At 56.5% G+C, this 25844-nt stretch overlaps 5 protein-coding genes across 5 annotated transcripts; 2 read left to right on the top strand and 3 right to left on the bottom strand.

Annotated features, from left to right (window-relative positions):
• Nucleotides 1–68: 68 nt before the first annotated feature.
• LTHEOB_8988 (DNA topoisomerase ii) lies at nt 69–5369 on the bottom strand (the record flags this gene model as incomplete). The annotated part of the gene is made up of 3 exons (XM_035518525.1): nt 69–1163; nt 1221–4757; nt 4809–5369. The coding sequence occupies 3 exons, from the start codon at nt 5367–5369 to the stop codon at nt 69–71; spliced, it is 5193 nt and encodes a 1730-aa protein (XP_035369887.1).
• A 1195-nt stretch (nt 5370–6564) lies between these two features.
• On the bottom strand, nt 6565–7935 carry LTHEOB_8989 (Transcription initiation factor rrn11; the record flags this gene model as incomplete). Its single annotated transcript, XM_035518526.1, has 1 exon — nt 6565–7935. The coding sequence occupies one exon, from the start codon at nt 7933–7935 to the stop codon at nt 6565–6567; it is 1371 nt and encodes a 456-aa protein (XP_035369888.1).
• A 286-nt stretch (nt 7936–8221) lies between these two features.
• LTHEOB_8990 (Zinc finger RING-type protein) lies at nt 8222–9785 on the top strand (the record flags this gene model as incomplete). The annotated part of the gene is made up of 2 exons (XM_035518528.1): nt 8222–9266; nt 9730–9785. The coding sequence occupies 2 exons, from the start codon at nt 8222–8224 to the stop codon at nt 9783–9785; spliced, it is 1101 nt and encodes a 366-aa protein (XP_035369889.1).
• A 7859-nt stretch (nt 9786–17644) lies between these two features.
• On the top strand, nt 17645–20045 carry LTHEOB_8991 (C6 finger domain-containing protein; the record flags this gene model as incomplete). Its single annotated transcript, XM_035518529.1, has 4 exons — nt 17645–17950; nt 18014–18041; nt 18098–18792; nt 18846–20045. 4 exons carry the CDS (start codon nt 17645–17647, stop codon nt 20043–20045), a joined length of 2229 nt encoding a protein of 742 aa, XP_035369890.1.
• Nucleotides 20046–22242: 2197 nt separating this feature from the next.
• On the bottom strand, nt 22243–23568 carry LTHEOB_8992 (BAR domain-containing protein; the record flags this gene model as incomplete). Its single annotated transcript, XM_035518530.1, has 6 exons — nt 22243–22275; nt 22381–22512; nt 22576–23167; nt 23213–23295; nt 23358–23430; nt 23534–23568. 6 exons carry the CDS (start codon nt 23566–23568, stop codon nt 22243–22245), a joined length of 948 nt encoding a protein of 315 aa, XP_035369891.1.
• Between the last annotated feature and the right edge of the window lie 2276 nt (nt 23569–25844).

Below are 25844 nucleotides of genomic sequence, written 5' to 3' on the forward strand. Positions count from 1 at the left end.
CTCCTGACCCGCAGAACTCCAATGAACGAACCTATAGCCATGCCTTCTGAAAGCGCAAAGTCCTCCGTCTACTCGCTGTCATCGTCATCGAAGTCATCCTCGCTGGCTTCGCTGGCCTCCGAGCCATCCTCATCCTCATCATCGTCCTCCTCGATCGTGTACTTCTTGGTAGCCGCGGCCCTGGCCGGACGTCCCCTAGCATACGCCTTTGCAGCCGGGCTCAGCGTCTTGGGCTTCTCAGCAGCCTTCGGCGCCGTCTTGGGCGCCGCTTTCACAGCACTGGCCTTCGGCTTCGCCGCCGTGTTCTTGCTTCCCACAGGCCTACCACGCGGCTTAGTCGTAGGCCTCGCTGGGGTTTCATCTTCCGCATCGACTTCGTCGTCCGAGAGGATTGTCTCGTTGGCAGTGCGTGGAATCTGTCTCTGCGGCGACATCTGCGGCGCAAGAAGCGTGTAGTCGGTCTGAGATTCGTCATGGTCGGAATCTTCGAGAGAGGGTCTAGTCCTGCCAACTGCAACAGTGGAAAGGCCAGGACCCTTGCTCCGCGCCTTCGATGCAGAGAAGAGCTGACGGCTAGAAGCTCCTGACGGTCCTCCGATACCCTTGACCAAGTTGCTGACATCGCCAAGACCATCGTCGGCCATCTCTTCGTCGCTATCCGAGTCTGACAGGACGTACGTAGCCTTCTTTGCCGCTGCAGCGCGGGGCTTGCGCGTTGCCTCCGCCTTCGTCTCCTTGGCTACGGCTGCAAAGACGTCTTCATCGTCACTATCGTCGCTGACAACTGTCTTCTTGGCTTTTGAGGGAGCCTTCGAGCTCGCTGTAGCCTTGGACTTTGGCTTGGCTGGAGCCACATCCAGGTCATCATCATCACTCTCTTCGCTGACCGCCGTCTTCTTAGCCTTTCCGGCAGGCTTCGCGGTAGTGGCAGCCTTAGCCTTCGGCTTCGGAGGCGGCTCATCAAACTCGTCTTCTTCGTCCTCACTAAGGACGACGGTCTTCTTAGACTTAGCAGCAGGCTTCGAAGCTTTTGCTACAGGCTTCGAGGGAGCGTCCGTGAAAATTTCATCTTCGCTGTCGTCTTCGGAGCTCTTCGCCTTCTTTGCTTTGGCTGCAGCCTTCGTGCCAGTCGCAGCCTTGTTCTTGGATGCCGCTGAAACAGTCTGTGGCAATGTTAGTGTCCCCTCTCCTGCATCGAGGCTCTGTGGTGAATGACGTACCGTTGCTTGGTCCTCCGATCTGTCTCCATCCGCAGCACTTGGAGTGTCATCAATATCCATGGCTGCATCCAAGTCGTCCTTGTCGCTGGCTTTTCCATGCTTGGCCATGTAGCTCGAAAGAAGATTCGTCTTCTTCGGCTGCGCTGCCTTGGCTTTCGGCTCGGTGGCCTTTTCCTTCTCGGAGTCCTTGGCCTTGTTCGTTGCGTTGTCAGTGTACTTTGAGAAGTAACTCGTAAAGACACTGTTCTGCTTCGGCGCAGCCTTCTTCTTCGGCTTGACCTCGAAATCCTCGTCGCTCATTGCATCGCTATCGTCGGCCTTGCGCTTCTTAGCGCCTTTGCCTGCGCCGATGCGGAGCTTAGCCGACGCACGGCGCCCCTTGGTGTTGCGGGCTTTCTTCTCCTCGCTCGCTTCGTAGGCAAGGAGGTTGTCATACTCCTCGACGAAAGCATCCAGGTCTTCATTCCAGAGGTCCTTGGGTGACTTTTTGATGAGAACATCGATCTCCAGTTCCTTGTCGCCGATTTGTCTGAGGAGCTTCTCGACACGTTCCTGCGTGAGAGACCAGATAGCCATTCCTAGCAAATAATCGTAATCGTTTGCGCCGGGCTCGTCGGACTCTTCATCCTCTTCCAAGAACTCCTCCTCCTCGCCCTGCCTCTTCGCCTCGTTCTTAGGAATAGGCTTGAAGCCTAGCTTCTTGAGCTCCGCAACCAGAGCGATCTTCTTCTTCTTCGCCACCACCAGCTTACCATCGATGATCATCTTGATGAATCGCGATTGGTTGCTCAGCTTCTCAAGCTCCCTCTGCATCTCATCGAGCAAGTTCTGCTTGCGCTTCTCATAGTATTTGAGTCGATGAATGTAGAACTCCTCCAATATGTCCAGCTCGGTGGCGTACTTGTGGATGCGGCCTTCGTGATCGAATGCAACGAGGTTAGTGGTCGCCATGGTCTTGTAGAGTTTGAAACGCTCCTCCAGACCCATCTCAAGAGCCGTGGCCATCGTCTTCTGGTCCGACATTTTAATGACGAAACGGACCTTTGTCAGCGTGTGGTACTCGTTGTAGTCCTTGATGAAAGACGGCGACTTTTCACCCTTGATGATCTCCTCGAGCTTGTCCTTGAAATCTTGGGTCCAGACACGAATCGGCAGTTCCGAAATCTCCACTTCGAGGTCGCCCGTCTGCAGGATTTTTCCCGTGAATTTGTAGCGGTCGCCTCCCATGTCCTCGATCACACCATCCCAGTTCTTGAACCAAGGCTTCATGCGCTCCATGTCGTCCTTGCAGCTTCCCGTCATCCTGCGCTTCAGGTTCTCGACAATCTCCTTGGGATTGTAGTTGGGAATTGAAGAACTCCAACCCGTGCCGATACCATCTGCACCGTTGACAAGAATCATTGGAAGGATTGGCACATACATGGTCGGCTCGATCGGCTTTCCATCATCCTGATCATGCTCGAGGAGCGGCTCGTCCGCCACATGGAAGATGCGGCGAGCGATAGGAGACAGTCTCGTGTAAATGTAACGAGCGCTGGCAGCATCATTACCACCCTGGATGCGAGAACCGAAGTTGCCGCTGGGCTCCAGGAGGTTGATGTTGTTGGAACCGACAAAGTTCTGTGCGAGGCCAACGATCGTTTGCTGAAGGGAGGCATCGCCATACGCGTAGTTCGTCAATCCTCCTACGAAACCTGCGAGTTCGTTGACCTTCATGTCCCTTTTAAGGTTCCTCTTGAAACAAGTATACAGGACTTTGCGTTGACCGGGCTTGAAACCGTCGATGACCGAGGGAATGGACCGAAGATTGTCAACCATGCTGAAGAGAATCAACTCCTTGTTGACGAAGTCCTCGTACGAGATCTTAGAAGCCGTCATGTCCAGGTAAGTTCCAGGGACGAAGTTACGCAACCATTCCTTCCGAGCATCGGCCTTCTTCTTTGAGAAAGCAAGATCGATGAGTTCCGCCTCTTGGTCCTTCATTGTGTGGAATTCCTTCAAGTGTTTGTCCAGGTCCTGGAAGTACTCGACAGCATCTTCAGGCTTGCTAGTACCCAAACCCTTGAAGTACTTGTGATCCCAACCCTTCTGGTGCGCGGGGTCCTTCTTCCACTCTTCGTACTCTGGCATCGTGAAGAAGGACTTGAGCTGTTTCGGATGCTTGGGGTCGCCCTTCCAGACCTTGACGATTGGGGTGATGAACTCCAGTAGGAAACCTTCGATCTTGAGCAGACTGGGGAACTGAACCTGCAGGAAGTTGATGAGCAGACCCTTAATGTGACTGCCATCATGATCCTGATCGGTCATGATCATGATGTGTCCATAACGAAGGCTCTTAGTATCGGTGTACTCTTTCTTGTGTTGCAGACCGATAAACTTCTTGATGTTTTGGATCTCCTGGTTCTTGGAAATCTGGTCAATCGAAGCGTCACGGACGTTGAGCATCTTTCCTCGAAGCGGGAAAACTCCGAACAAGTCTGGGTCGACAGTTGCACGTCCAGCCAACGCGAGCAAACTGGCCGAGTCACCTTCTGTCAGAATCAGGGTGCACTTGTAGCCATCCTTTGTGCCAGCCCTGTTCGCATCCGTCAACTTGGAGTGGTTCATGCGCATCCTCTTTCCTCCGTCCGACTTTTTCAACACTTGGTCCGCTTTCTGCTGGGCAAAATGCAGAATGTTGTTCACAACCTCGGTCTTGGCGATGGCCTTCAAGAAATTGTCCGAAACCGTGCACTTGCTTCCGAATTGGCTGACCTTTGTGGTCATCTGCTCCTTCGTTTGCGAGGTAAAGGCCGGATTGACAATCTGACAGTTGACGAAGAGGAAGATGTGGTTTTTCAGATGCTGGGGCTTCAACTGGAAACCGCCCTTATTCTTCTTCTTGATGATGTCCGTAAGCTTGTTGACGATTTGATCTGCGATGTAGCCAACGTGTGTACCACCGGACGTCGTCGCAATGGAGTTTACGAACGAAACTTGCTGGAACGAACCGTCGGACACAGCGAAGCCGATTTCCCATCTCTCGTCTGGATTATCAGTGAGGATGACCTCCTTCTCCGCCTCGCTACCGGCGCCGCTGGCGACCTGTTCAGACTTGATCGCTTTGGTGTACATCTTCATGTAGTCCTTGAAGGTTCGGAGCTTGATACGCTCGCCGTTGAGAAATACTTTGATGCCCTTGCACGTGCCCGCAAGATCGTAGACACGGCGCTTAGCCAGAGCCTCAAAGTCATCGTCGATCCCGTCCATACCAAACTTGGCGAAGTCGGGCTTGAAGGTAACCATGGTATAGTCGTCCCCCTTGTGTGACGTGATCTTAGCCTTGCCACACTTTCCCATGTTGTCCGTCCATGTTTGCCTGTATTTCTTCCCAACGCGAGAATCGGCCGTTTCCAGGGAGAACTCTGTGCTGAAAATGTTGCAAAGCTTCGCTCCATAACCGTTTCGTCCACCTGTGACCTTCTGCTGGTTGTCATCGTAGTTGGACGACGTGAGCAGGTGACCGAAAATCAGCTCCGGGATGTAGATGCCCTCTTTCTGTATGGGGCGTCAGTAAATGCCGCATCATGGTACGTGGAGGATACATACGCTGTGGACCTCGATAGGGATACCCTTGCCGTTGTTTCTGACGCTGATTTCCCCCGAGACGCGGTCGATCCTGACCTTGATCTCGCTCATGTTCTTATCGTTCTGCTTGTTGTCGGCGGCATTGACGAGAATCTCGTCGAAGATCTTATAGAGACCGGGCACGAAACTGACTTCGCGCATTTCCATGGACTCAGTTGCGGTGTTGAAAACCCACATGTGCTTCGTGTCCCGCTCTACGGAGCCAATGTAGGTGTCCGGGCGTTTGATGATGTGCTCAAGCTGAGTGAGTTTTTGGTACTTGTCGGTCGAGCTGCCTGGCGCGGCCTTGGGCGCCTTCGCCGGCGGTGGCGATGCGTCGCTCATGATGGTGTCTTCGTCATGGCGGATGAAGCTATCGTTGTGGACGGGTTGTAGCGGCTCGTTCTTCTTCTTCGCCGCGCGTTTCGGAGCCGCAGCTTTCTTGGTGGTTGCCGGCTTCGCGGCTGCCTTCTTCGTGACTGGCTCAGCCTCGAAGTCGGAGCCGTCGGAGACTTCAAAGGCCGACTCGTCTTCGGAAGACATTGTGTGATAATCACAAGGGGTATCTGGAGAAGAAAGGGAAAAGAAAAAGGATCTCTGCGACCGCGAACTGAGGGTGTCGCGCCGCAAACACCCTGGTGTGCTGCCAACCTCACCGCAATGAAGATGAGAGCGCGAAGGACTGAATGAGCGGCGAAAGTGAGGCGAAGCGTACGGTATCTAAGGCTGGCGCCTGGGGGTTTGCAGAGCTGCAAGGTGAGACAGTGTGTCGCGACCGGGACACGCTCGTTCTGTTTGTTTACAGGCAGCGGCAGAAACTCACCGCCTGACCTCCGCGCACTGACGCTTTGTGCCTTAGTGCCTAAGGCGCCCAATAAGCAGAACGCCTCCAAAACTATGGACTACAGTGTCTTGTGGATGAAAACCATTGGCAACGTGTGGTTTCAATGAATATTTGATGCATGTTTCTATACATCACTTCAGGCAGGATTGTCAATGCCCTTTGGCGGCGGGTTGCTCTATGGTGGATCCAGTATGTCGTCAACTATCGATAATCCCTCTCACCTAGTACTTCTGCGTGAAAAATTTCTTCTTGTAAGCCTTACCTTGGTCAGTGGCAACCAGCAAATTATTAATTAAGTTTCCTGTTCAGAAAAGCGTAGCAGTTCAACAAAAAAATTCTATTCTTTCTACTAGTCATCAACCGCGAGGGGCAATTGAGCTTGGACACGTTTCTCTTTGATCCCATTAGCGCGAAAGCCTACACGTGGGAGCCCCCAATGGTGACCATTGTCATTGGTCCGCTGTTTTATCTCGTGGCTAAGAATCGACGTGCGAGAACGGAACAAGGCCGGCTTGGGCTATCACCCCGCATATCAGCACAATGCTTATCGGTTGGATGAGCCTCTGCAGGAGTCTGCAGCTGACGAATTTTGTGTCATCCGGTCAGATGAGACACCGACTATAGCTTTCATTCGTGGACAGGACCATGGTCATGAGACGGTATGTAACTGATAGTGGGTGTTGAAACGCCAGCACACCCAGGGCGCTTCTCGGCCGACCAATAATGCTTTCTGCTGCGAGACATGCGGTTGTGTTAATATTGATCAGTGTGAGTGGGGTCCCCCACTGCCCGATTCACTGTATTTGATATCCAGAGTTTGAACCTGCGAGAAAGGAACGGAAACCTAGCAATAGGTCCAGCCCTTTTCTGTGTTGCAAGGGAGCAGGGGTATATTCAGTCATCCTCAATTCCCAAAATTTGAATTGCCCCCTCGCTCAGACAACCACCACAGGCCTTGGCAAGCTGAAATAATTCTTTGGCCTTACTTATGTGCTCTTCTCTGTCGGCATCGTCGTGCATCTCGGAGTCATCTTCAGAGGGTCTATGGCCATCTATTATCCTTTCGGACTGATGAATTTGAGCGATGAGGTCACCGTTCCAAACGGCAATCATGCCGCGTAGATGCAGAAGTTCGGGACGCTTGTCAAAATGTGGAGATGACAGCAGATCATCGAGCCGAGCCGCGATCTCTCGGGCACGGCGAAGTTCGTCGGTTCTAATGGCCAAAATCCGGGTCTCGCGTGCTGAGGCGTGCCGCTTTGGAGATCCAGAGTCCGACGTCACTTCAGATCCAGTGTCTTCATCATCCGAGTCGGACTTTTCAGCTGCAGCCATTGCAACTCGGGAAGCCTGAGATATCTCGTAAAGCCACAGGCTGAACATTGCCGGATAAAATGTAAGAGCGCTGGTGGCCTTCGGGTTACTCTGTTGAAATGGATGGTCAAGGATCAGTCGTTCATAATAGAGACGGGCGGCCTTGAAGCCTTCTTCCGTGAAGGTCGCATCATCTATAGTCGCGGAGGGAATCTCTGACTGACTATCGTCACTGGCTTTCGGGGTATTTAGATGCATCTCAGCTGTAATACCCCATCTTGCGTAGACCCTTTCGTCCACCTTCATAGCACCTCGTCCAGTTTGCAATATCACCTTCCACACGAGACCTGCACGGTGGTAGTCACCCTGCAAAAGACATCGATGCATGATGGCGAGTTTCTCATGGACTAGGCGATGTCGCCAATGATTGCCTTCATCCGATTCCAACTCGGGGAGACGAGGCTCCGACGGGCTGGGTCCTCGAGAGCGGCGTTTGGCGCGAGTCTGGGGGAGACGTGCAGCGGAAGAGAGGTGCGAGGCGTACAGTGGAGGGTTGAGCGCGGCCAACTCGCGGTGTAGCTCGGCGGGCGTAAATTTGTCCTCGTGGCTTGCGTTTTTGCTCAATGGGCGCTGGTGCTCACCGTGGCGAGTTTGCTTGACCGAAGCCGGCGCATGCGGGAAGGGCGGTTTGGGGAGAGGGAGCTCGGGGTCATGGCCAGCAACGCGGAACTGATGGGCTTGTGCAGCGGTGAGAGTGTTGATGGCGGAGGAGGGCGGCCTTGTCGAAGGAGCATCGTTTCCGGCGGGAGAGCTTGCGTGGTCGGAAACGTCTTCTGGCTCGTCAGCGTCGTCACGCTTGCGCTTGCGGGTCTGGCCATGCTGGCGAGCGCGCAGGCTCTGATGGCGGGCGTCCCGCTTGCGCGGGCCAGCAAATGGGGGCGCTTGCGGCATGGCGGATTCGTGGAGTGGTAGGTGCCAGCAGCAGCTTCGTCACTCGCCTCGCCTCGCCGCTACGCCCGGGCCCGGCGGCCACGCTGACAGATTGGCATGCCGCTGTCACGGGAAGTCATGGCCGACGCCAGCCAGCTAGTCATCACCGCCGCATGCTTGAACCCACCCAGCTGCGTCTCTCCACGAGCCTTGCCTTCGTTTCCGACACAACCCCGACCTCCCGCTCCACCACCACCCATCCCTCGCCCGCTCCCAGCGATCGGGCCTCCGCGTCTCCCGCACCACCATGGGCCAGAGCAGCTCGCGCGGTGTGTCCGCTCCCGCCGAGCGGCGGCGGAGCAGTCAGCACTCACCGACACCGCGCCGTATCTCCCACGTCGCCGATGGCTCCTCAACACCCGAATCGCAGCCCACCTCTCGCTCTTCCGCCCACAATTTTCTGTCCTTCACCCGCCTCCGCTCCGGCCGCCCAGATGCTGGCTCGTCTCAAGCGCCCGAAGCTGTATTGCGCCGCCGCTCCAGGCTGAGCCGCGCTCAGTCGTCGATATCAAGTATCCTCAGCCGCCCACGCTCGTCCTCCCGCTCCCGCGACCGTCCCGCACGCACGAACACCCGCCGCTTGTCCGCGCCTTTCGCGCCTTTCTGGTCGCCTGCACAGCCTTCGTCCTCGACATCGGATTCTCCAGGCTCGCCACTTCCCCGTTTGCAGATGCCCGAGCTTGCCGGTGCTCTCAATATCGATGACCTAGCCCCCGAGTCCCCTGAGACGGACTCATTGTTGCAAAGCCCACTACAGTCGCGGGAGCAGGATGTGGAGCCCGAGCGTCCGACAAGTCTTCAGCACTCGAACAGCATCCTTGATCGAGTAGCCGGCAGCGTGGTGCCAGAAAGAAGTAGCAGAAACGTGAGAAACTCGCTGCGGCGGCGGAGGTCCCCCCTAAACCAGAACGAGGACAACGCGGCCATGCTGTCTCGTCTTCTATCCGTAGCGGCAGCCGCCACCGCAGCCACTCTCATGGGCGAAGACCACCGAGCTGGTGCCGAGGCTCGCAACTTCGTGGGCGGGGACGAGGATGGCACGTTTGATGGTTTTCTTCAGTCCCTCCAGAATGGCCGGATAGCCTCTGCCCTCCGTGGTCACACGGCGGGCATGGACGTGGATCCGGATGAGTCCGGACCGCCAGCGCCATTGAACTTTTTCCGCATGTTTAGGTTCGGCTCTTCCACGGCTACGAGGCGCGAAACCACCGCACCCATGTCTCAGGGCAGTCAGGATGACTCGGATGAAGCTTCTGGTGCGCAGCGCGCAGACGAGGATGGCTCGGAGAGCCGTATGGTCCCTATCATTATAGTTGGCATTCGCTCTATCAATCCCAACACCGCTGGAGCTGCCCAGCATGACGACAACATTCCCCCATTCTTAGATGCTCTTTCGAGTTTCCCTGCTCCGGTCGCTTCCGGTTCTGAACCTAGCATTGATGGCATCCTACGACAACCTCAGAATGGAACTAGATTTAGCCATCGACGCCGTGCCTCAATGGGAGGCATCAACACGTTCCCATCAGCCTACGACAACCAGCGACATCACCGTATTTCGCCATCGGAACGTCCACGCCCATATTCAACCCTTTCAGATTCGACCCTTGGTCCTCGACCTCCACCGTCCACCCCCGCAGGCATGTCTGCCTTTTCATCTGGGAGGACGACGCCCACGTTTACTCCACCTTCAGACGCTTCGGCATTGCCCTTTGCAGAATCGTCAAGACGTGGGAGTTTTGTGCGGTCTCCTATCAGAGGAAGCTCCGGGCTGGAGTCTCCTGCCGAAGAACCGCGGTCTCTTCACCAGCTGAGAACCGCTCGTCAGCGTCGATTGAGCGAGTCTGACCATACAAGGTTCGGCGCTGGCTCTGCTCGGCGTAACGGCGTTGTAGAACCCGATCATGCGCCTGGCGAGGGGCCTCGTAGCTGGATTATCTACGTGCTGGGTGGCAGCTATCCGGAAAACCATCCTATCCTTACCACGCCGAGTCTCTTCACTGACACTCCTACTTACGAAGACATGATGTTACTTTCAACGCTTCTCGGGCCTGCCAAACCTCCGGTTGCTAGTGAATCGGACGTTTCGTCTGCAGGTGGTCTCTACATAGTCCGTGAGGCTGCTCAGGCTGATGTAGAGTCCGGTGGGCTGATCGCGGCTGCTGTTGAAGGCGAGGAGATTATTGCCATCACAGCGGATCAGCGCTGCCTCGTCTGCCTAAGTGAATATCAAGAAAGCGAGGAGGCTCGCAAATTGATAAAATGCGGACACCTTTTTCACCGGGAGTGCATTGATCAGGTAAGTGCCAACAGCTCTACACACGTATAAATACTAATTCTGATGAACAGTGGCTTACAACTGGACGGAATTCGTGCCCGCTCTGTAGAGGGCAGGGTGTAGAGGAGCATGAAAAACGAACGGCCACCCCTGCGACACCCGAAATGCCCGCAGTCGCATGATCTTCCAGTGACCTACTGTACCCACGCTGAAAAGCATCAAAGAGTAACAGCAGGTGCATTCGATGGGAAGACCTCATAACGTAACTTTTTCTCACGTTGACGCTTTATCAGATCTGGAATGGCCATCCATTGTTGGTCTTGAAATCCAGGTATGCTCATTCTTGTTCGGATTGCAAGGCGTGCAGGCGTATTCAGTGCATTTATGCATTGATTGATGGAGAGGCTATCTGTTTCCCCTTTTCCTCCTTTGAATTTTGTCCTCCGTTTTCTCTCACTCAGGATTTTTCTCAAGCACGGCGCTTCAGGCATATTGGTTTGGTCGTCACAGGAAACACTCGTTCAGTCTACACAGCAGGCGAAGCACAGCGCGCGCACACAGGGTCGGGAACTAATAGTTGTTGATCACATGTCATAGCGATCGCTCAGGAGTTGGCGCATTTTCATGTCGAAGGGCCCCCGTCATCATTATCACTGCTATTAACGTCACGGCTGGTTTTTGGTTTATTGTGGTCAGGCAGCCGCAGAAGTCATCTTTCTGCGCCATTTACCCCGTCTCCTTGCTTCTTCTTTTTTGTGGATGATTTGATGACTTCTCTTACTTTTCTTTAATTTCTTATTGCCGAGTTGGCAGGCAAGGTCAAACGACAAGTCGTAGCGGATGTGCGATCTAAGACCCTCGAGATTCGCACGGAAAAAAATAAAAGGGAGAACAGCTGCAACAGCGAGCGGCCAGGGGAGATTTTTAGAGCATTCGTGCCGGTTGGCTTGACGTCATGTCATATTCGTCGCCTCTGGACAAGTGTTTTAAGGTTCTCCTTCTGTTCCGGCTCCTGTTGCGAGGCTGTACGAGTGTATCTCTCCAGTTGAGTGCCCCTGGATTAGGTCTGCCCACCTTACGATTCACACTAGTTAGTACAAAGGAGCAGAGGTTTTTAATATCACACGGGTTCCCTCGAAGGGGAAGCATGAACGGCGTAAAAGCTCCGGTCTCAAATGATGATGCTTCGGCTTGTGACGTGTTCAAACATATGAGAATGACGTCGCGGACACAAAACACCGGACGAAACTGGATCGTTCGACGAGGTTGTCTTACCTAGCATTCTCATTACGTCGTTTTGCCCTGGACAGAGACGCTTTGGACTGAAGGCGTGCCACCGAGCTCGTATGATGTTGGCCTTTCGTCTTTTGTCGCCGAAACAGGCAACAAGCACAGACCATGGCGCATGGTACAACGCACCACTATAGATTGATTGTTGCCTGCCTGGAAAGGTGAAGACATATGAGCCCCGTATCCGCTATCGACTTTAGGAAAATCGATATCGCGGTCGGGGCTCTTGGAAGGGGGCGCTGCACACTCCGGACAATACGTGCTGCTCTCGTGCGCTCGATGCCCAACGGCAGTCGTGGAACGAAGGATCACGGCAAGAGTCAGTCAAGTCTTCAGCTGGGCTGGCACATGCCGTGTCCCCCATCTCCGAAGCAATGAGACCCAAACGGGAAAGTGCACCGCCACGGATACCGTCGGAGAGTAGAGGCACGAGGGCTGCATCAGAAATTTAGAGTGTGCCTGAAGCAGCCGGTCATATTGCATCGGAGGGCGCCGTAAGGGGCTCAAGGTTTTCTCCCCCACCATGATGCAATGAGGCTTCCGGGAGAAATTCTTCAGCCTTCTTTCAGCGGGGCTGGGTCGGTGGCGGGCGGCCGGAGGCTCCGTTGGCTCATCTCGGAGAATTTGTTTCAGAGAGCGAGGCGGAGTGTGTGGAGGTGCTGTTGTGAGAACGGCGGTCGCGCTACGGGGCCTAGGCAGGGTTGGGGCTGCAAAGGAGGCTGAAGGATGTTAGAAGGCCGCTAAGACTAGGGGACAGTAGTAGGTTGGAGATGGCGTCCGGAGAAACGTGCAGCGCAAGCCACCAGGGCGATAGCCAGCCGCTAGCGGAGGGAGCCAAGAACGTCATTGCGAGTCGGCAGCGAAGGGTGATGCACGCTGCAGGCACGGGATATACAAGCCCCGCTGAGGCGTGCTTGATCCCTCCCGAGAGAACGGCACGTCAGAAGGCGCTCGGGCGCTCAGGCTGCTCATAGAGATCGTCAGGCTCCGGGCGTGCTAGTGCTTCTGATACGTACGCAGCGGGTTGGGTCCTGGCTAGCAGTGCTAGCAGAACGTGATCTCCGATGGCTCGAGGCCCGAGCGTGGGCGGGAAGGATGCGACTAAAAAAGAACAGAAGCCATCGGTACCGGCACTTTCGCCTTGCGACTGGCTTGCGTGCCCGCGCCGGGCTCGAGCTCGCTCTGCTCGCTGCAGTGGGGCCCAGATCTGGGAACACACCGGTGCGCGGACGCTACCGTTGTGACAGGTGCCTGCGTGCGGAGGAGCAGGTGAGGTCGTATGGGTGGCTGGCTGGCTGGTGACCGGCATTAGGCGGAGATGCGCAACGGCAGACGGCTCTGCGACCCCCGGTCCGTCTGCCCACTGCTGCCACGATGCCTAGTTCGACGGGCCGGCTTACCAACCTCGCGCAGCAGGCCCAAATCCGATGGCAGACAGAAAAACTACCTACCCAGCCCGCGCGGCAACAGCCGCAGGGCCAGTGCTTGCCCCGTTCCTGGCGCTTTCCCTCAAGTGGCAATCGCACAGTGTGCGCCATTTGGATTTGCCGCGGCACTCTTTGATTTTTTAGCTGTCGCTGAGTCGCGCGCCCGCCTGCGTCTCAGCGCACACGTCTGAACACGCGCGCGCTTCAGCGAGTCGCCGCGTTTTGGATGTAGCGCAGCTACCACGGAGCACGTTGGTCCGCGTAGGTTTAAGTTTTCGTGCATGCCGGGTCATGGGGCTATGCATTTTCCGCAATTTCTTCAGCGTCGTCGACGCATCCTGGCTGACGGGCGCGCGGGCTGCGAGATGGTTGGTCGCCAGCCTCCCGTTGAAGACGACTGATGACGCGGAAACAACCGGCGTGCCGGTTCCTGGGTGCGAGCAATATGATCAGTCCTGAATTGCCAGCCTGCTTGCGTTGCGCAACACATGACAACATTGCGGCGTGGTCCGCTGCTTCCCCGATCAGGCAAAAGAGGGGGTGGGGGACCGCCGGGGGGCAGCATAAACACCGCAATCTTCGCTGCCCCTGGCATCCCTCCTCATCATCGTGCCCGGACCACGCTGCGCAGAAATCCAACAACATGGCAATGCGACGGGACGGAAACGCCAACTTCTGCGCCCGCACGAGCCGTGGACTGTCCCTGGGTTGATTGGGTCAGTCAGTCAGGTTGTTGGGCCCGATGCGGTATACACGGGCAGCGCAAAACTGCCGGCCGTTTTGCATGTGAAAGGCGGCTTGGGGCGCGCTATGACTGCGAAAGCGCAACTAGAAGGCATGCCACCAGGAAAGCATTTCCACGCTCAGCAATGGATGCGACATTAGATTTCCGTCCGCCGTTGGATCTTCCCCGGCTGGGCCTTCCGCCACGGCTGGCTTTCCTGTTCAGAACCGTCTTTTGTCAAGTCTTCGAGTTAGCTGGCAGTCTTTTTTTCGTTTTCGCCTTCCCCGAACCCGAATCCGAAATATCCGACAACGGGTCTTGCTTGATATATTAATTCCGAGTCCCCGACAACAGAAGAATCGCAAAGTCCATCTCATCTTGCTGTGGACGGGCGGCCGCGTCGAACGAGGCTTAGAGGTGGTGATGGTGGTTCTAGTGACACGTAACGTCGTTCGCATAACGTTGGGTTATATTGATCATCTTTGCTTCCGCTCGTCCATCCGAGCGCGCATCGTCCTCACCCCCCTTTGGCTTGGCTCCCGCGAGCTAAGAGCGAAAGCCAGCTCGGACCGGCGGCCGGCTCTCCTGACAGCAACTCCAGAAGGTAAACAGGCGGTGACAGCCAATCTCGCCGGGCAGAGAGCATCGTGAAGCGTCAATGCTCCTCAGGACTTTTGCCGAGCGGGGGTATTACGTCCAGGACCTCGCCGAGCATGGAGCATTTGTGTCAGTCCTGCAGCGTCGGCGTCAAGCGACACTGAGGCGGGCAGAGATGTGATGCATCTCAATGATGTGCAGGTACACTCGCCTCCCCGTCGGGGGCGTCAGTGCGGCGGGAAAGACGTTTGTTTGGACCACCTTGGTTCTTCTAGACGAAGCGCAGAGAAATATTTAGAGCAGCACGAGCCATGTGGAACAAGAAGCAGGGTCGGTGTGGCGGCGGCGAAGGGCCGCAGCGCTGGAGCTTGGCGGGATTGCGGTGGCATGATCGGGGGGATCCTTCAGTGGGGAAGACTGCAGCAAGCCCGAGAGCACGCGGACCGGGGGGCTTGGCGGACTGGAGGAAAAAGTCGTCGTGCGTGTGTTTGCAAAGGAGAAATTTAGGGGCACGATGGAGATCGGTGGCCGCAGGGGGCGCTCTGGCGTCAGCGGCCTGTTCCCGCTGACGAGCGAGAATCGGCGACGAGGTTCCCCCTGTCGAGCATTTGCTTCTTGCTTGCTTGTGCTCGGGAGCGGGAAGAACAAAGCTCCATCAATCATATTCCATCCAGGAGACGGGCTAGCGGCCTATGGGCGGCTTGCGAAAGCGCTGACGCCGCGAATCTGGCGACGTGTGCGGTCTGATCAGCGGGCCGTGATCGGGCAATCGAGGAGTGGCAGTGGGCCAGCGGATCAACGTCGCGTTGGTCCTCTTTGGCGCGTGTCCCGCCTAGGGTTTCATGAGGCCGCGGGCCTGCGTCGTCGTGAAGCCGTCTGCTGACGAGCGGGCGGCTGATGCTGCAGGCGGAGACCTTCCGCATGGGGCGGGCTGGAGGATTGCGGACGACGCTGGTGGTGCAATAATGTGACAGGCGCGCGCGTCCCGGACGGGCAAGCGGCTGGAGGAGCAGTGTTGCGCCAGGCGGGGGGTGCTCGCGGCGCGCCATTCGCCAGCCGACTCCTGTCGGTCGGGACGGGCAGCAGGCAGTAGTCTCGCCGTATTGCTTCCGTTTAGCTCTGCTCACATGCAGGGCATCTGTGCGGATGGCAGCGGAAGGCGTGCGTGCTGCTGCGGCTTGGTCCCAGGCGCGCGGTCAGGCGGGCGCAAGTATTGGCTGCCAGATTGTGGTGGAGAGAACTCGTTAAGAGTAGCCGGATGCGGCAGGCTGTCGGCCCATGGTGAGCGCTGAACCCTGCGATCCGGCGTGGTGGTGCGGGAGTGATGGCAGGCTGGCGGTGGATCTGTGGTGGGGATCTGGGAGGTGCCTGGAGGCCTTCGCCGGGCTCCCGACATCTCCGGCCGCTGAACGTTGCGCGCACGTCTCTCAATATTGGCCGAGTCAGCAGCATTAAGGTTGTTCCCTATACAAATCCCTGGGCCGCGCGATCTTAGACGCCCAGGTATAGCCCCCAGCCTCCGCAGGGGACCCCGAGCCAGGCATTTGCCGGCCGCGCGACTCGTCTGCTAATTGCAGGGAGAAGCCTGCGCCCGCACGTGGTCGAGCAAGGAGCCCGTCTCCAGCGCGGCGCCCGGATGCAGTTGCGTGCAGCCGTCATGGATCTGACTGCTGAAACGCAGATCCGCGACAGCGTTTGACCGTTGGCTGCAGAACCCACGCACGCCGTCTCCGCCCACGCCGGCCCAGCACACCGCGCCTACCGCCTGCAGCGCGCCCGCCGGAGCACGCTGAGCGCGCGCGCGCGAACGCGCATGTACGTACCGGCACGCCGGCCAGGAGCACGGCGCGGGCGGCGAGGAGGCTTCCATGCTGCAGATCTGCGCTGCATTGACTGAATCTCCGAGCAATTCGAGATTGTCCGGCCCTTTGGCATGATATCACCGGGCAGCGAGAGCAGCCGTCGTCGAAACATGGTTCGTCTTGGCTTTGGGCGGAGCCCCTGCCTGAGCCCCTGCCCGCACATCCACCGGCCTCAAGCCTCAGCAGCACCTCTCCACGCCGCCGCCTCGTGGCCGTGGCCCGCGCGCGCCGTTCACCGCACGCCGGCAGCCCGCGTCGCCGTCAGGCGCCCGCCAGCCCGCAACGGCCGGCCGTCAGCGGCCCTGCAGCGCGCTGCGAGGCGGGCGTCCTGGCCGCAGCGATGATGATAATGCTCTGGTTCCGCCCTGGCTGCGCTGCTCCAGAAGCTCGCGCGCTGGCACGCTACCGCTGGTGGCCTCGGCGCATTTGCTCTTCACGGCCGTCGGCGCTGTTTATGCAGCGGGCTCGCTGCCGAATCGGTGCAGCCAGAGCCCGCCCGGGCGCCTGCTGGCCCGCCCGCCTCCCAGATTTGCCGCCGTCCAGCACTGCACCCTTCATCCGCCGCCTGTCTCGACTTGATGGCGCCGCGATAGAGCAACGATACGCCAGCAGCCCGGGTCAGGGCACGTCCGCCGCGCCGCCTGCGAGCTGCCCAGCTGCCCAGCTGCCCTGCCTGCCCAGCCCCGGGGCCTGCGTCGGTGCCCGCGCTGCTGTCTGCGTCTGTGCCCGCGCCGCCGAGGCCGCTCTGGCGGCCCCGCGGCGGTGGTGGAGGTGGTGATCCTGCAGCGGGGGCGCGCTCAGCAGAGGCGGGCAGCGCAGAGGGCGGAGGGCAGGAGCAAGTGCCGGCCCCTAGCTGCGATGCGCGCCCAGGGTGCCGGGCGTTGACGCATGAGAACGGCGAAAAAAGGCGAGGGCGTGGGCTGGGGCCGTTCTCGAAGCCTGGCAAGGCGGGGCGGCGCTGCTGTCAACGCCAGAGTGCTGAACGGCTCCAAGGATTTGCAGGCCTCGCGCGGAAACGGCAACGCCCGGCCTCTGTCCGAAGTGCCCTCCCCTGCACCACAATATCCAATATCCACCCAAGGCTCCCAGCGCGTGCAGGGCCCACGCCCGCTGCTCAGGTACGAGTACGGACGGCTGCTCATCATCAGAGCGCGCATCAACGCTTACGGCCGTGGTCGAGCTGGCTACTGCTGCAGGGCTGCAGTGCCAGCCCGCCCGCCAGTACTGATTGCCCGTCCGTCCCTGGCCCTCACTAATCTTAGCTCTACACGCCTTGCCGGTACATAATTACGTCCCGCGATCCAACACTGGAGGGGTCTGGCAAGGAACCGCTCTCTTCCATCCACCACGACACTTCCACAGCATCGCCAACATCTCGCCCACCGCCGACTACTCTGCGCCGGATGCCGCTGGTCACGTTGTGACGACAATCCCCCGCCATCACTTCACGGTCCCTCGCTCTCCATCTCCATCTTCGCCCTCCATCTCTCGAGCCATGGCCAACCACTTCAACAACATGCCCGGCATGCCGCCATACTTCGCCATGAATCCCCAGCGGCCGATGATGCATATGGAAAACAGCTATCCTCCGCCCAGCTTCGCCCACGGCCTGCAGCCTTTCCAGACGCTTTCATCCGAAAACCTCCGCCAGAACTACGCCGACCTTGACGACCCCAGCCGGACAATGCTACCAGCCCAGGGCTCCTCCAGAGCCCGCCGGAGGCCCGCGCCTGGCGCCGAGCATGTGAAACACCGCAGGACTCGGAGCGGTTGCTACACTTGCAGAAACAGACGAGTCAAGGTAGGACTTCAAAACCCATTTCATTTTCATCGTCCGAGATGGCTGACATGCGGGCTGCGCCAGTGTGATGAGACTCACCCAATTTGTGAAAGTATGCATCTTCCGCCCCGTTTGGTGGCGCCCTGCTAATGACGCCCGCCCATGCAGGATGCCGCAAAGGAAACCGAGAGTGCGTCTATCCGGAGCCCGCCGTAGCAAATAAGTCCAGCCGTAGCAAGACCAAGGGCTCCTCGCCCCAGAGCAATTCGTCCGCCGATGACGATGATGCCGAAGGAAAGGCGCCGTTGCCTTCGATTCCCGATGAGGATGAGCCCGGTGATGGAGCCAGCCACCAGACCAGTGTTTCGAACGCAAGCCGTCTCAGTCGAGAGCCGTCCAATACGCCCTCGCTGACACACGGCAAGAGTCCGTCTCCCTCTACGGAAGGATCAAGCACAATTCCCCATGCCCAGCCACGGCCTGTGCCATCCCGGACATCGAGTCGATCAAACCTGCGCAAGTCCCCCATGGAACGCACCTGGGCTGAACTCCCGTCCGACGTCCGCTACTATCTCGACTGGTTCCGAAACAACATCACATGCCACCACTACTGCCTGAAGTATGACGGTGCCGATTTCATGCGCACGACTTTGCTCGAGATTGCCGTGCATAATGACCACCTTCTCTACGCCGTTGTCGGATTCGCCGCGTACCACCACACGTTGGCAAGACCGAATGGGAGGATTGCGGACTTTCTGAGCTACTACAACCGGTCCGTCCAGCTGCTCCGCATGTCGCTGCAACGCAACCAGAGGCGGACGCCTGCCACTCTTCTGACCATTCTGCAGCTGGCAACAATCGAGGTTTGCATTCCCTGATCCCACTCCCACCTTTTTTTACTCACCGAAACGTATAGGAATACCTGGGCGATTGGGTGAGCCTTATTGGTCATCAAAGAGCCGCGTACGAAATCATCACGTCCATGTACACGCCTCAAACAATTATGCAAAACGAGACCCTCCGCAGGATCATCACCTGGTATCAACGCTTCGACCTCATGGGCGGCATCCTGTCCGGATATGAAACAGTACTCGCACGCGATTGGTTTCTAGCCTGCACCGACTATTATACCCAACAGACACGCGACAAGCCTCACGATGTGGGTTGCAAGTTTGACGAGAGGTTATCTTTGTGCAGGTTATTCGCCAATGACTCATCGTCTTTGTTCTCCAGGAAGGCGAAGGGCCAGATTAGCGATGAGGCTTTCGCTGCCGAGTGCATGGTTTTGGACAAGAGAATCGACGAGTGGCTCGAGCAGCTTGATCCCGCCCTCACTGACGCAACAAAACACATTACAAGTTTCGACGGTTCCTCCCCACGCGATGCCGACGATGTTGTTGATCCGTACGATCCTCAGTTCATGTACGGCGACGAGCTGTTCCCCATGAACATCGTTTTCATCGACTATTGGGCCATCGCTCTCATGTTCAAGATGCAGCTATGCAACGTCTTCGAAAGGGAGCCCACTCCGGAGGTGCAGAAGATGGCTTATGATATCTGCAAGATGTTTGAGTCGCTCGAGATGTACCCCAACAGCCCGCCCGGAATTATCATCGAGGCCAGTGCCGCCCTCGGGATGGGCGTCGTCCATCTTCCTAGGGACGAAAGGCACATTACGTGGGGCAGGCGCAAGTTCGCCAAGGTGGAGTCCCAAGGATACATCTACCCATCGAGCATGCGTGCGGGCTTGGGCCAGGCCTGGAATGTGGATGTGTCATACTGGTGGCTGCCAAACAACGAAGGCATGCCAGAAATCGTCTCCCAGATCCGTGGCTTCATCGAGGAACGCGCCACCTTTCCAAAGGACCAGAACAGACAGGATCTCCGTGAGATGCGCGGAATCTTTGAAAACCTCAGCGTCAAGGACCGCAAAGGCAGCAGCGCCAGCCATGATTCAGCATCTGTCGCGGCTGCGACTGCCTCTTTCAACCTCGGCGCTACTGGCGAGGAGCTTGCCAGCATGGACTTCGGTGCCGGCGATGCCATGATCTACGAGAATAGTCCGGACTACGGGTGGAGCTACAGCCCTCAGGGCACTCAATTCTCGGACCACTGAGTGTGGGATCAATACCCAGCAATCCAAGCTTGCGAGGAGGGGGGCGTTGCACCAAGGCTGCAAGAGTCCCCAATCGGCTAGTCACGGCCCTAGTCGGTGACCCTTTTACCACCCTCCGATCGCAGCTCGTGTCAAGATAAGCTCTTGACGAAAAATATCCATAAGACCGGCGTTACATGTGGGTCAAGAACGGAAGAAATGAGGCAACTCCACCACGTGCGAGTCGCTTTTTCTTCGGATGACCTTCCTACTGGAAAAACAAAGTTGGGTCCTGACCTGAGAACGACCCACTTTGCGATTCGAGAAATAGCCGGCGGCACAATCATCGTACCTTCCAAATTTGGACTGGACCAACGATATTGGATATTGATCCTACGGGCTGTGCCGCGCACGCCACCCTTGATACTGATGAGTGATGGCTCTCCTAGAGTTACCATTTTTCTTATCAACTTCAGCCTTCTCTTTTTCGATGTAACATGGTCAATATCCTTTTGTAAACTTTTGTCCTTTCTCCAACCCGCCTCGTTATCATTACTCTTGTCTAATTCGCGTATATGCTTCGATTTACTTCTTCTTCTGAGTATTTTTGGAGTTCAGCGGATCAGGAGTTCTTCAGCTTTTTTCCTTTGTGTTGGCAAAAAAGAAAAGAAGCGAGCAGGCACTTATTCACACGGCCGAAAAGAATGGGGGCTTTGGAGTTACGCAATTGGGGCAACCAATTATGGCGCATGCAATCCTAAAAGGACATTTGGGATTCGGACCAAGGCGTTTTGTTTGGTTCAGTCTTGGGAGGAAAAACACGCGAGCAAAAATTCTCGACAACTGTATTACTAAAACCATTTAACATTTCCTTGGGTTATTTCATTTGTAGCTCAGACTTCAAAGAATCAAAACTGCGCAATCATGAACAAGCGCTTTATGAACAAATGTCTCTGCCAGTTTTTTCCTCAGCGTGATTGGTCAAATGCAAGAAAAAAAAAGCACGTCGCCTGAACAGTCTGTTTCCTTGATTCCAGGGCACTGGTTACTTGTCGATCTTGAGAGCTACATTGCTTCGAGATTGCCTACGCATCGATGTTCAAACCCTCTTCTCCAGACCAAAAAAACGTGGTCGAGCGGAAAAGCCGCTGCAAGCCGACGGGCCGATCGTTCCTTCGTATCCCCTCAAAGGCAGTAAAATTGAACAGTTTAGCCTCATGCTATCGCGTTAGCAGTTAAATGGCTGTATGTCGATCCGCAGCTTTGTGTGCGAAATGGGTATACTATACAGGCAGATATGAAGGGCAACGAAGAGCGAGACGCGGTATACGGCCCCTGAACGCACCGGGGGGGGAAGAAAGTGAAAAAAAAGGGAAAAGGGTTGCACATCGTTCAGCTAGAGGCATAACGGCGGAAGAGCACGGATATGTTTGACCTGACGTCAGGGACACCTATCTCCATTTAGGTTGCGGGATGTGGTGCCTCCGGTGCGCCTTGCACGGGGGGCAGTGGAGGGACGCACACTCGCACGTCCTACCACGCGTCGATCTTATTTCGTTGTGCTATTTTGGTCTCCTAAGCCCCCCTCCTCCGCAGTAAAGCCACGGTGATGACCACTCCTTATTTCGCTGTTTCCAAAACCAGGCGCATTGAGCACACAGACGCTGCTCCCGAATGATTGGTACGTGTGGAGGAAGGGCATGCTGTTTGATGAGGATCTGTCGATGTGGTCTTGTCATGCCCGCCGAACGAGCAGCGGGAGGTTGAATTAAGCACGCCTTGTCTGTGCGGTTGCACATCGATCAAATTTTAAGTGATGGGCCAACGTGGTCGGATTTGCTAAAGGAGGATTGTGCTATCTGGCCGAACACGAATACGCGTATATCATATCCGAGATCAAGAAGAACACACGAGTGTCACGCAACCATCAAAGTGCAGGCGTCAGGTCAGCAAAGGTTCAGTTTTCGATCGCTGTCCACTGATGAAGTGAAAAACAACGCTATACAAAAAATGATGAACGTGTCGCCTAGCGGGGGTATCTGCTCAGAAGCATGGTCTCCCCTTCCATCACGCCAGCGACCATTCCAGAACGTATCCGGGTTTCCTTCCGCTGAGGCCAGTCTAGCGGGTGAAGAATCTATCCAGTTCTGAGCGGTTGTAGAGCGGAAAGGCTCAATCCAACCTGAAAGCAATCGGAGGAGCAAGCCTATCGATTGCTTCACGCACCCTCGCGGCTCTTGCGGTAGCTTGCCTATTAGTCACGATCTGAGGTTAGATTTGTGGACTCGGAAAGCTGCAGTGAAGTAGGAACAGAGCATATGTACGAGTCAAAGCGCGATCAATCGCGGGGACGCACCTCCTGCTCGACCTGCAACTGATCAACCACGGGAGCCAGCTCGCTCAAAATTTCATAGGCCCTCTTGTGGTACTCCAACTGGGCGGCGATAAGGTCGGCAAGGTTACGGAGAGGCTCGGGCGTATCCAGTACCTGCAAATCAGGGAATCCTCGTCAGCACAGCCATGCTTTCAATCAAGATAATTCAAACCTCACGTTTTTCATAACGCCCACGGCCTCCTCGGTCTGACCAACAAACTCATCCTCGGCCTGCTCGATCTGGGCGCGGGCCTCCTCCGAAATGTGCTCCTCATCACCGTCCTTCTTTACGCCGGGCAGAGGGAATGCACCGCCCTTGGCCTTGGCCTTGGTGGCATCCAGGCTCAGACGGGCATTCTCAACAGCCTTGCGGGCACGGGTAGCAAACATAATGTTCGTGTTGAGGGTCGTGCTCCAGCCGGCGAGGAAGCGGCTCTGGATCTGGGCGTCCTGGGCGAGACGGGCCTCGCCGACCTTCTCCATAGAAACGGCATACTTCTCGAGAGCGGTAGCGAGCGGATCGTCGGATGAGTTGCCGTGGTCCTGGCTCAGGAGGGTGGAGCTGTTGAGCGAGGCGCGAGCGATTGCGTGGCTGAAGGTCTTGGGCTGCGGCTTGGCCGAGGGCGGGGCGGTCAGGGCAGCCTGGGCCTCGGCAGGAGAGGTGGCAGAAGAGAGCAAGGTGACCTTCTCAGACACAGTGCGGCCAAGATCGTTGAAGGACTCGCGGATGTTGGTGGGATAATCGTAAGCCTCGTTGGTGTACTGGGAGCTGGTGGGGGTCAGCGGAGCAGCGAGGGCGGAACGTCAGACGTACGTGACCTGCAGCATCTTCTGGTGGACCTGCTTCAGAGCATCGACGCGCTTCTCGAGCTCAATGTAGTCGGGGGGAAGCTGGGTCTGCGAAGGGCGGCGCGGGTCAGCGAATTTGCGCGGCGTCGGAGCGCGGCGGAGGCGGTTACCTTGTCCTCAGCCTGGCCCAATTGCTCCTTGACATACTGCTGGGTGCGAGCAGCAAAGGGAGTGAACGAGGCACTGCGATGGTCAGCGGAGAGTGGGCGGATAGGCAGCGGCGCAACGCGAGGGTGGATAGGCCGGGGCGCGGTCGGGCAGAGACTGCGGGCGGGAAAGGACGTACGAAAAGTTCTTGCCAAAGGCCTGAAACTTGTCCATGGCTGCGGTGGATGACGGAGTGGCTTGGGAGAAATGGAGGGTTGCTAGCGGAGTGTTTGAGGGACGTTGCGATTGCCTACGCATGTGAGTCGGGCTGTTGCTTGACCCTGGAAGAGGCAAGGTCGCATCTGCCCCCGCAGGCCCGAGCTTCCAAACACCACTCTCTTTACCTGACACCCTGTCCTCCACCCGTGTGTCACCGCCCTGCCGCCTCTGAAATCCACCGGGACACTCTCCAAATCCGCCTGCCCCCGCCGCCTGAGTTTTGTCCCGCTTCTTCTCCAGAAAATGCGACGGTGCGCCAGTCTGCTAGATCCACGACGGGCTTGCCGACCATGTTTGTCCCCCGGACCTCGTTGGATCCACACCTTAATGCGCCCCGGACCCCCAATCGCTCGAGGACCATTTTTCCACGCGCGGCGGCATGTTTCTCAATGGCGCATACCGCGACTACCCGTTTGTACGGACATGAACAGTAAGTAACTTTGAAGAGGATGCAGACTGGCCGTATTTCTGGGCCTTCAATCCACATCACTGTTTACGCCGGCCATTGCTGCAATCAAATACGACGCGTGCCACGTCACCCGAGAAAGCCTTCAGTGTCGTCTTTAATCCAGAAATGTCCGCCATTCGTAAGCCTGGCTGGCAATTTCGCCAAGAAGGAAAGCCTGGACTTGCTCACCGCTGGACGATTGTCTCCTTCGGTCGCGTCATCCCTAAGCATGCTTCACGCGGCACTGCTCTTTATTCAAGAGAAAGAGTACCGGATACCATTATTCCGCATTTCATCTTCGATCTCTTTCCAACGGACCACCCGCACAGCGGCTCGCAAAACGAATGGACCTTCCCAAACCTACCACACCTTGAGTTAAGGGGTAGCTAACTCTAATGTTCGGATGTATTTGTAGGGGGTTGAACCTCGCGTTCACGTCCGGATACCTGCTTCAACTGACCACGTAGGAAGACCGCAGTGTCCTTGGCGGTGCGGGTAGTTCAGGTTCAGGTCTTCTCAACCCACTGTACCAGGCTGCTCGGATCCCAAGAAGAACTTATCCGAAGACTACACAGTATAACAGCAACCTGCCACCCTCGAGGAAAGAGACTTGCAGTAAGGTTGACAGTCGGTGCTTGCTGGACTTCGAGTTTGAGCATATGCGTTTACGCTAATCCTCGAATCAACCCCACCTTATCGCGACCTGGACAAACTAACTGCATACTTCGAAGCCAACTGAAAACGTCCCCCAAATCTGCAAACGGTAGTCCACCAGGCACTAGCTGTCACGGTCCGATCTCGATTCCTCGACTGGTGCCGGTACTTTCTCGGCTCGAAAAATTTCAGCGAGAGCCCGGATCCATCGCCACGCCCACACCGACAACACCCTCGAGTGTTCTTTTTCAAGACCCACCGGTTTCCCGCTGGAAATGAATACATAAGTTCCAAGTGCACTTTCCTCTCCAACAACCACCAAGCAAAGCAGCTCGGTTGGTTCCTGAACAGCTCAGTTTCTGAGTTGTATAGGCCGCATGGCCCAATGGCAAGGCGCTTGACTACGAATCAAGAGATTCCAGGTTCGACCCCTGGTGTGGTCATTTCTTTTTGCTGTTGTCCCTTGCGCCTCTGTGCATGGGGCACGGCCATTCTCTTTTGCTCAGAGTCTGTCAACTCCAGCCATGCAGGTTTGGGGCTAGTTGAACCCTCGAGCCAGGACCTTCACCCGAAAACGCCTGGCGCAGGAAATAGTCGTTTCCTGACACCACGAGGCTCTGCAGTTTTACACGGGTCTTGTGTGTTCACGCCGTAGGAACACTATTTGGAAAGAGACTGTTCACTGAACTATTTTCGTTCACAAGAGGGGCTCAGTCCATGTGGAGATTGGTTCTCTCGCGGATGTTCTGCTTGAATGACGAGGCATACATCTGCTTTACACTCACAGCGGCCTTGGAGATCTATCCACAGGAAATGGAAACTTTAACACTAACAACTATAGCGACTAAGGACTCGCACGTTGCCGGGAAATATTTCCTCTCATATTGTTTGATTGCAGCCCTTTATACTCCTACTATGCAGATCTTCATCACCAATTTTGAAGTCTTGATACCATTTCATGGCTTCAGCGAGTGCTCTGCTGCCGCCCTGGCTCCGAGTCCAACCATCTTGAGAAGATGCTGATATCTTGCAGAAATCAAGGCAACGATGTTGAATGGTAAGCAGTAAAGATAGAGTTGTGACGTACACCAGGGCAAATCTACTCCGACCTCTTTCACGATTACGTCTT

Source organism: Lasiodiplodia theobromae (assembly GCF_012971845.1).
Source record: "Lasiodiplodia theobromae strain AM2As chromosome Unknown scaffold_29, whole genome shotgun sequence".
Taxonomy (NCBI): Eukaryota; Fungi; Ascomycota; class Dothideomycetes; order Botryosphaeriales; family Botryosphaeriaceae; genus Lasiodiplodia; species Lasiodiplodia theobromae.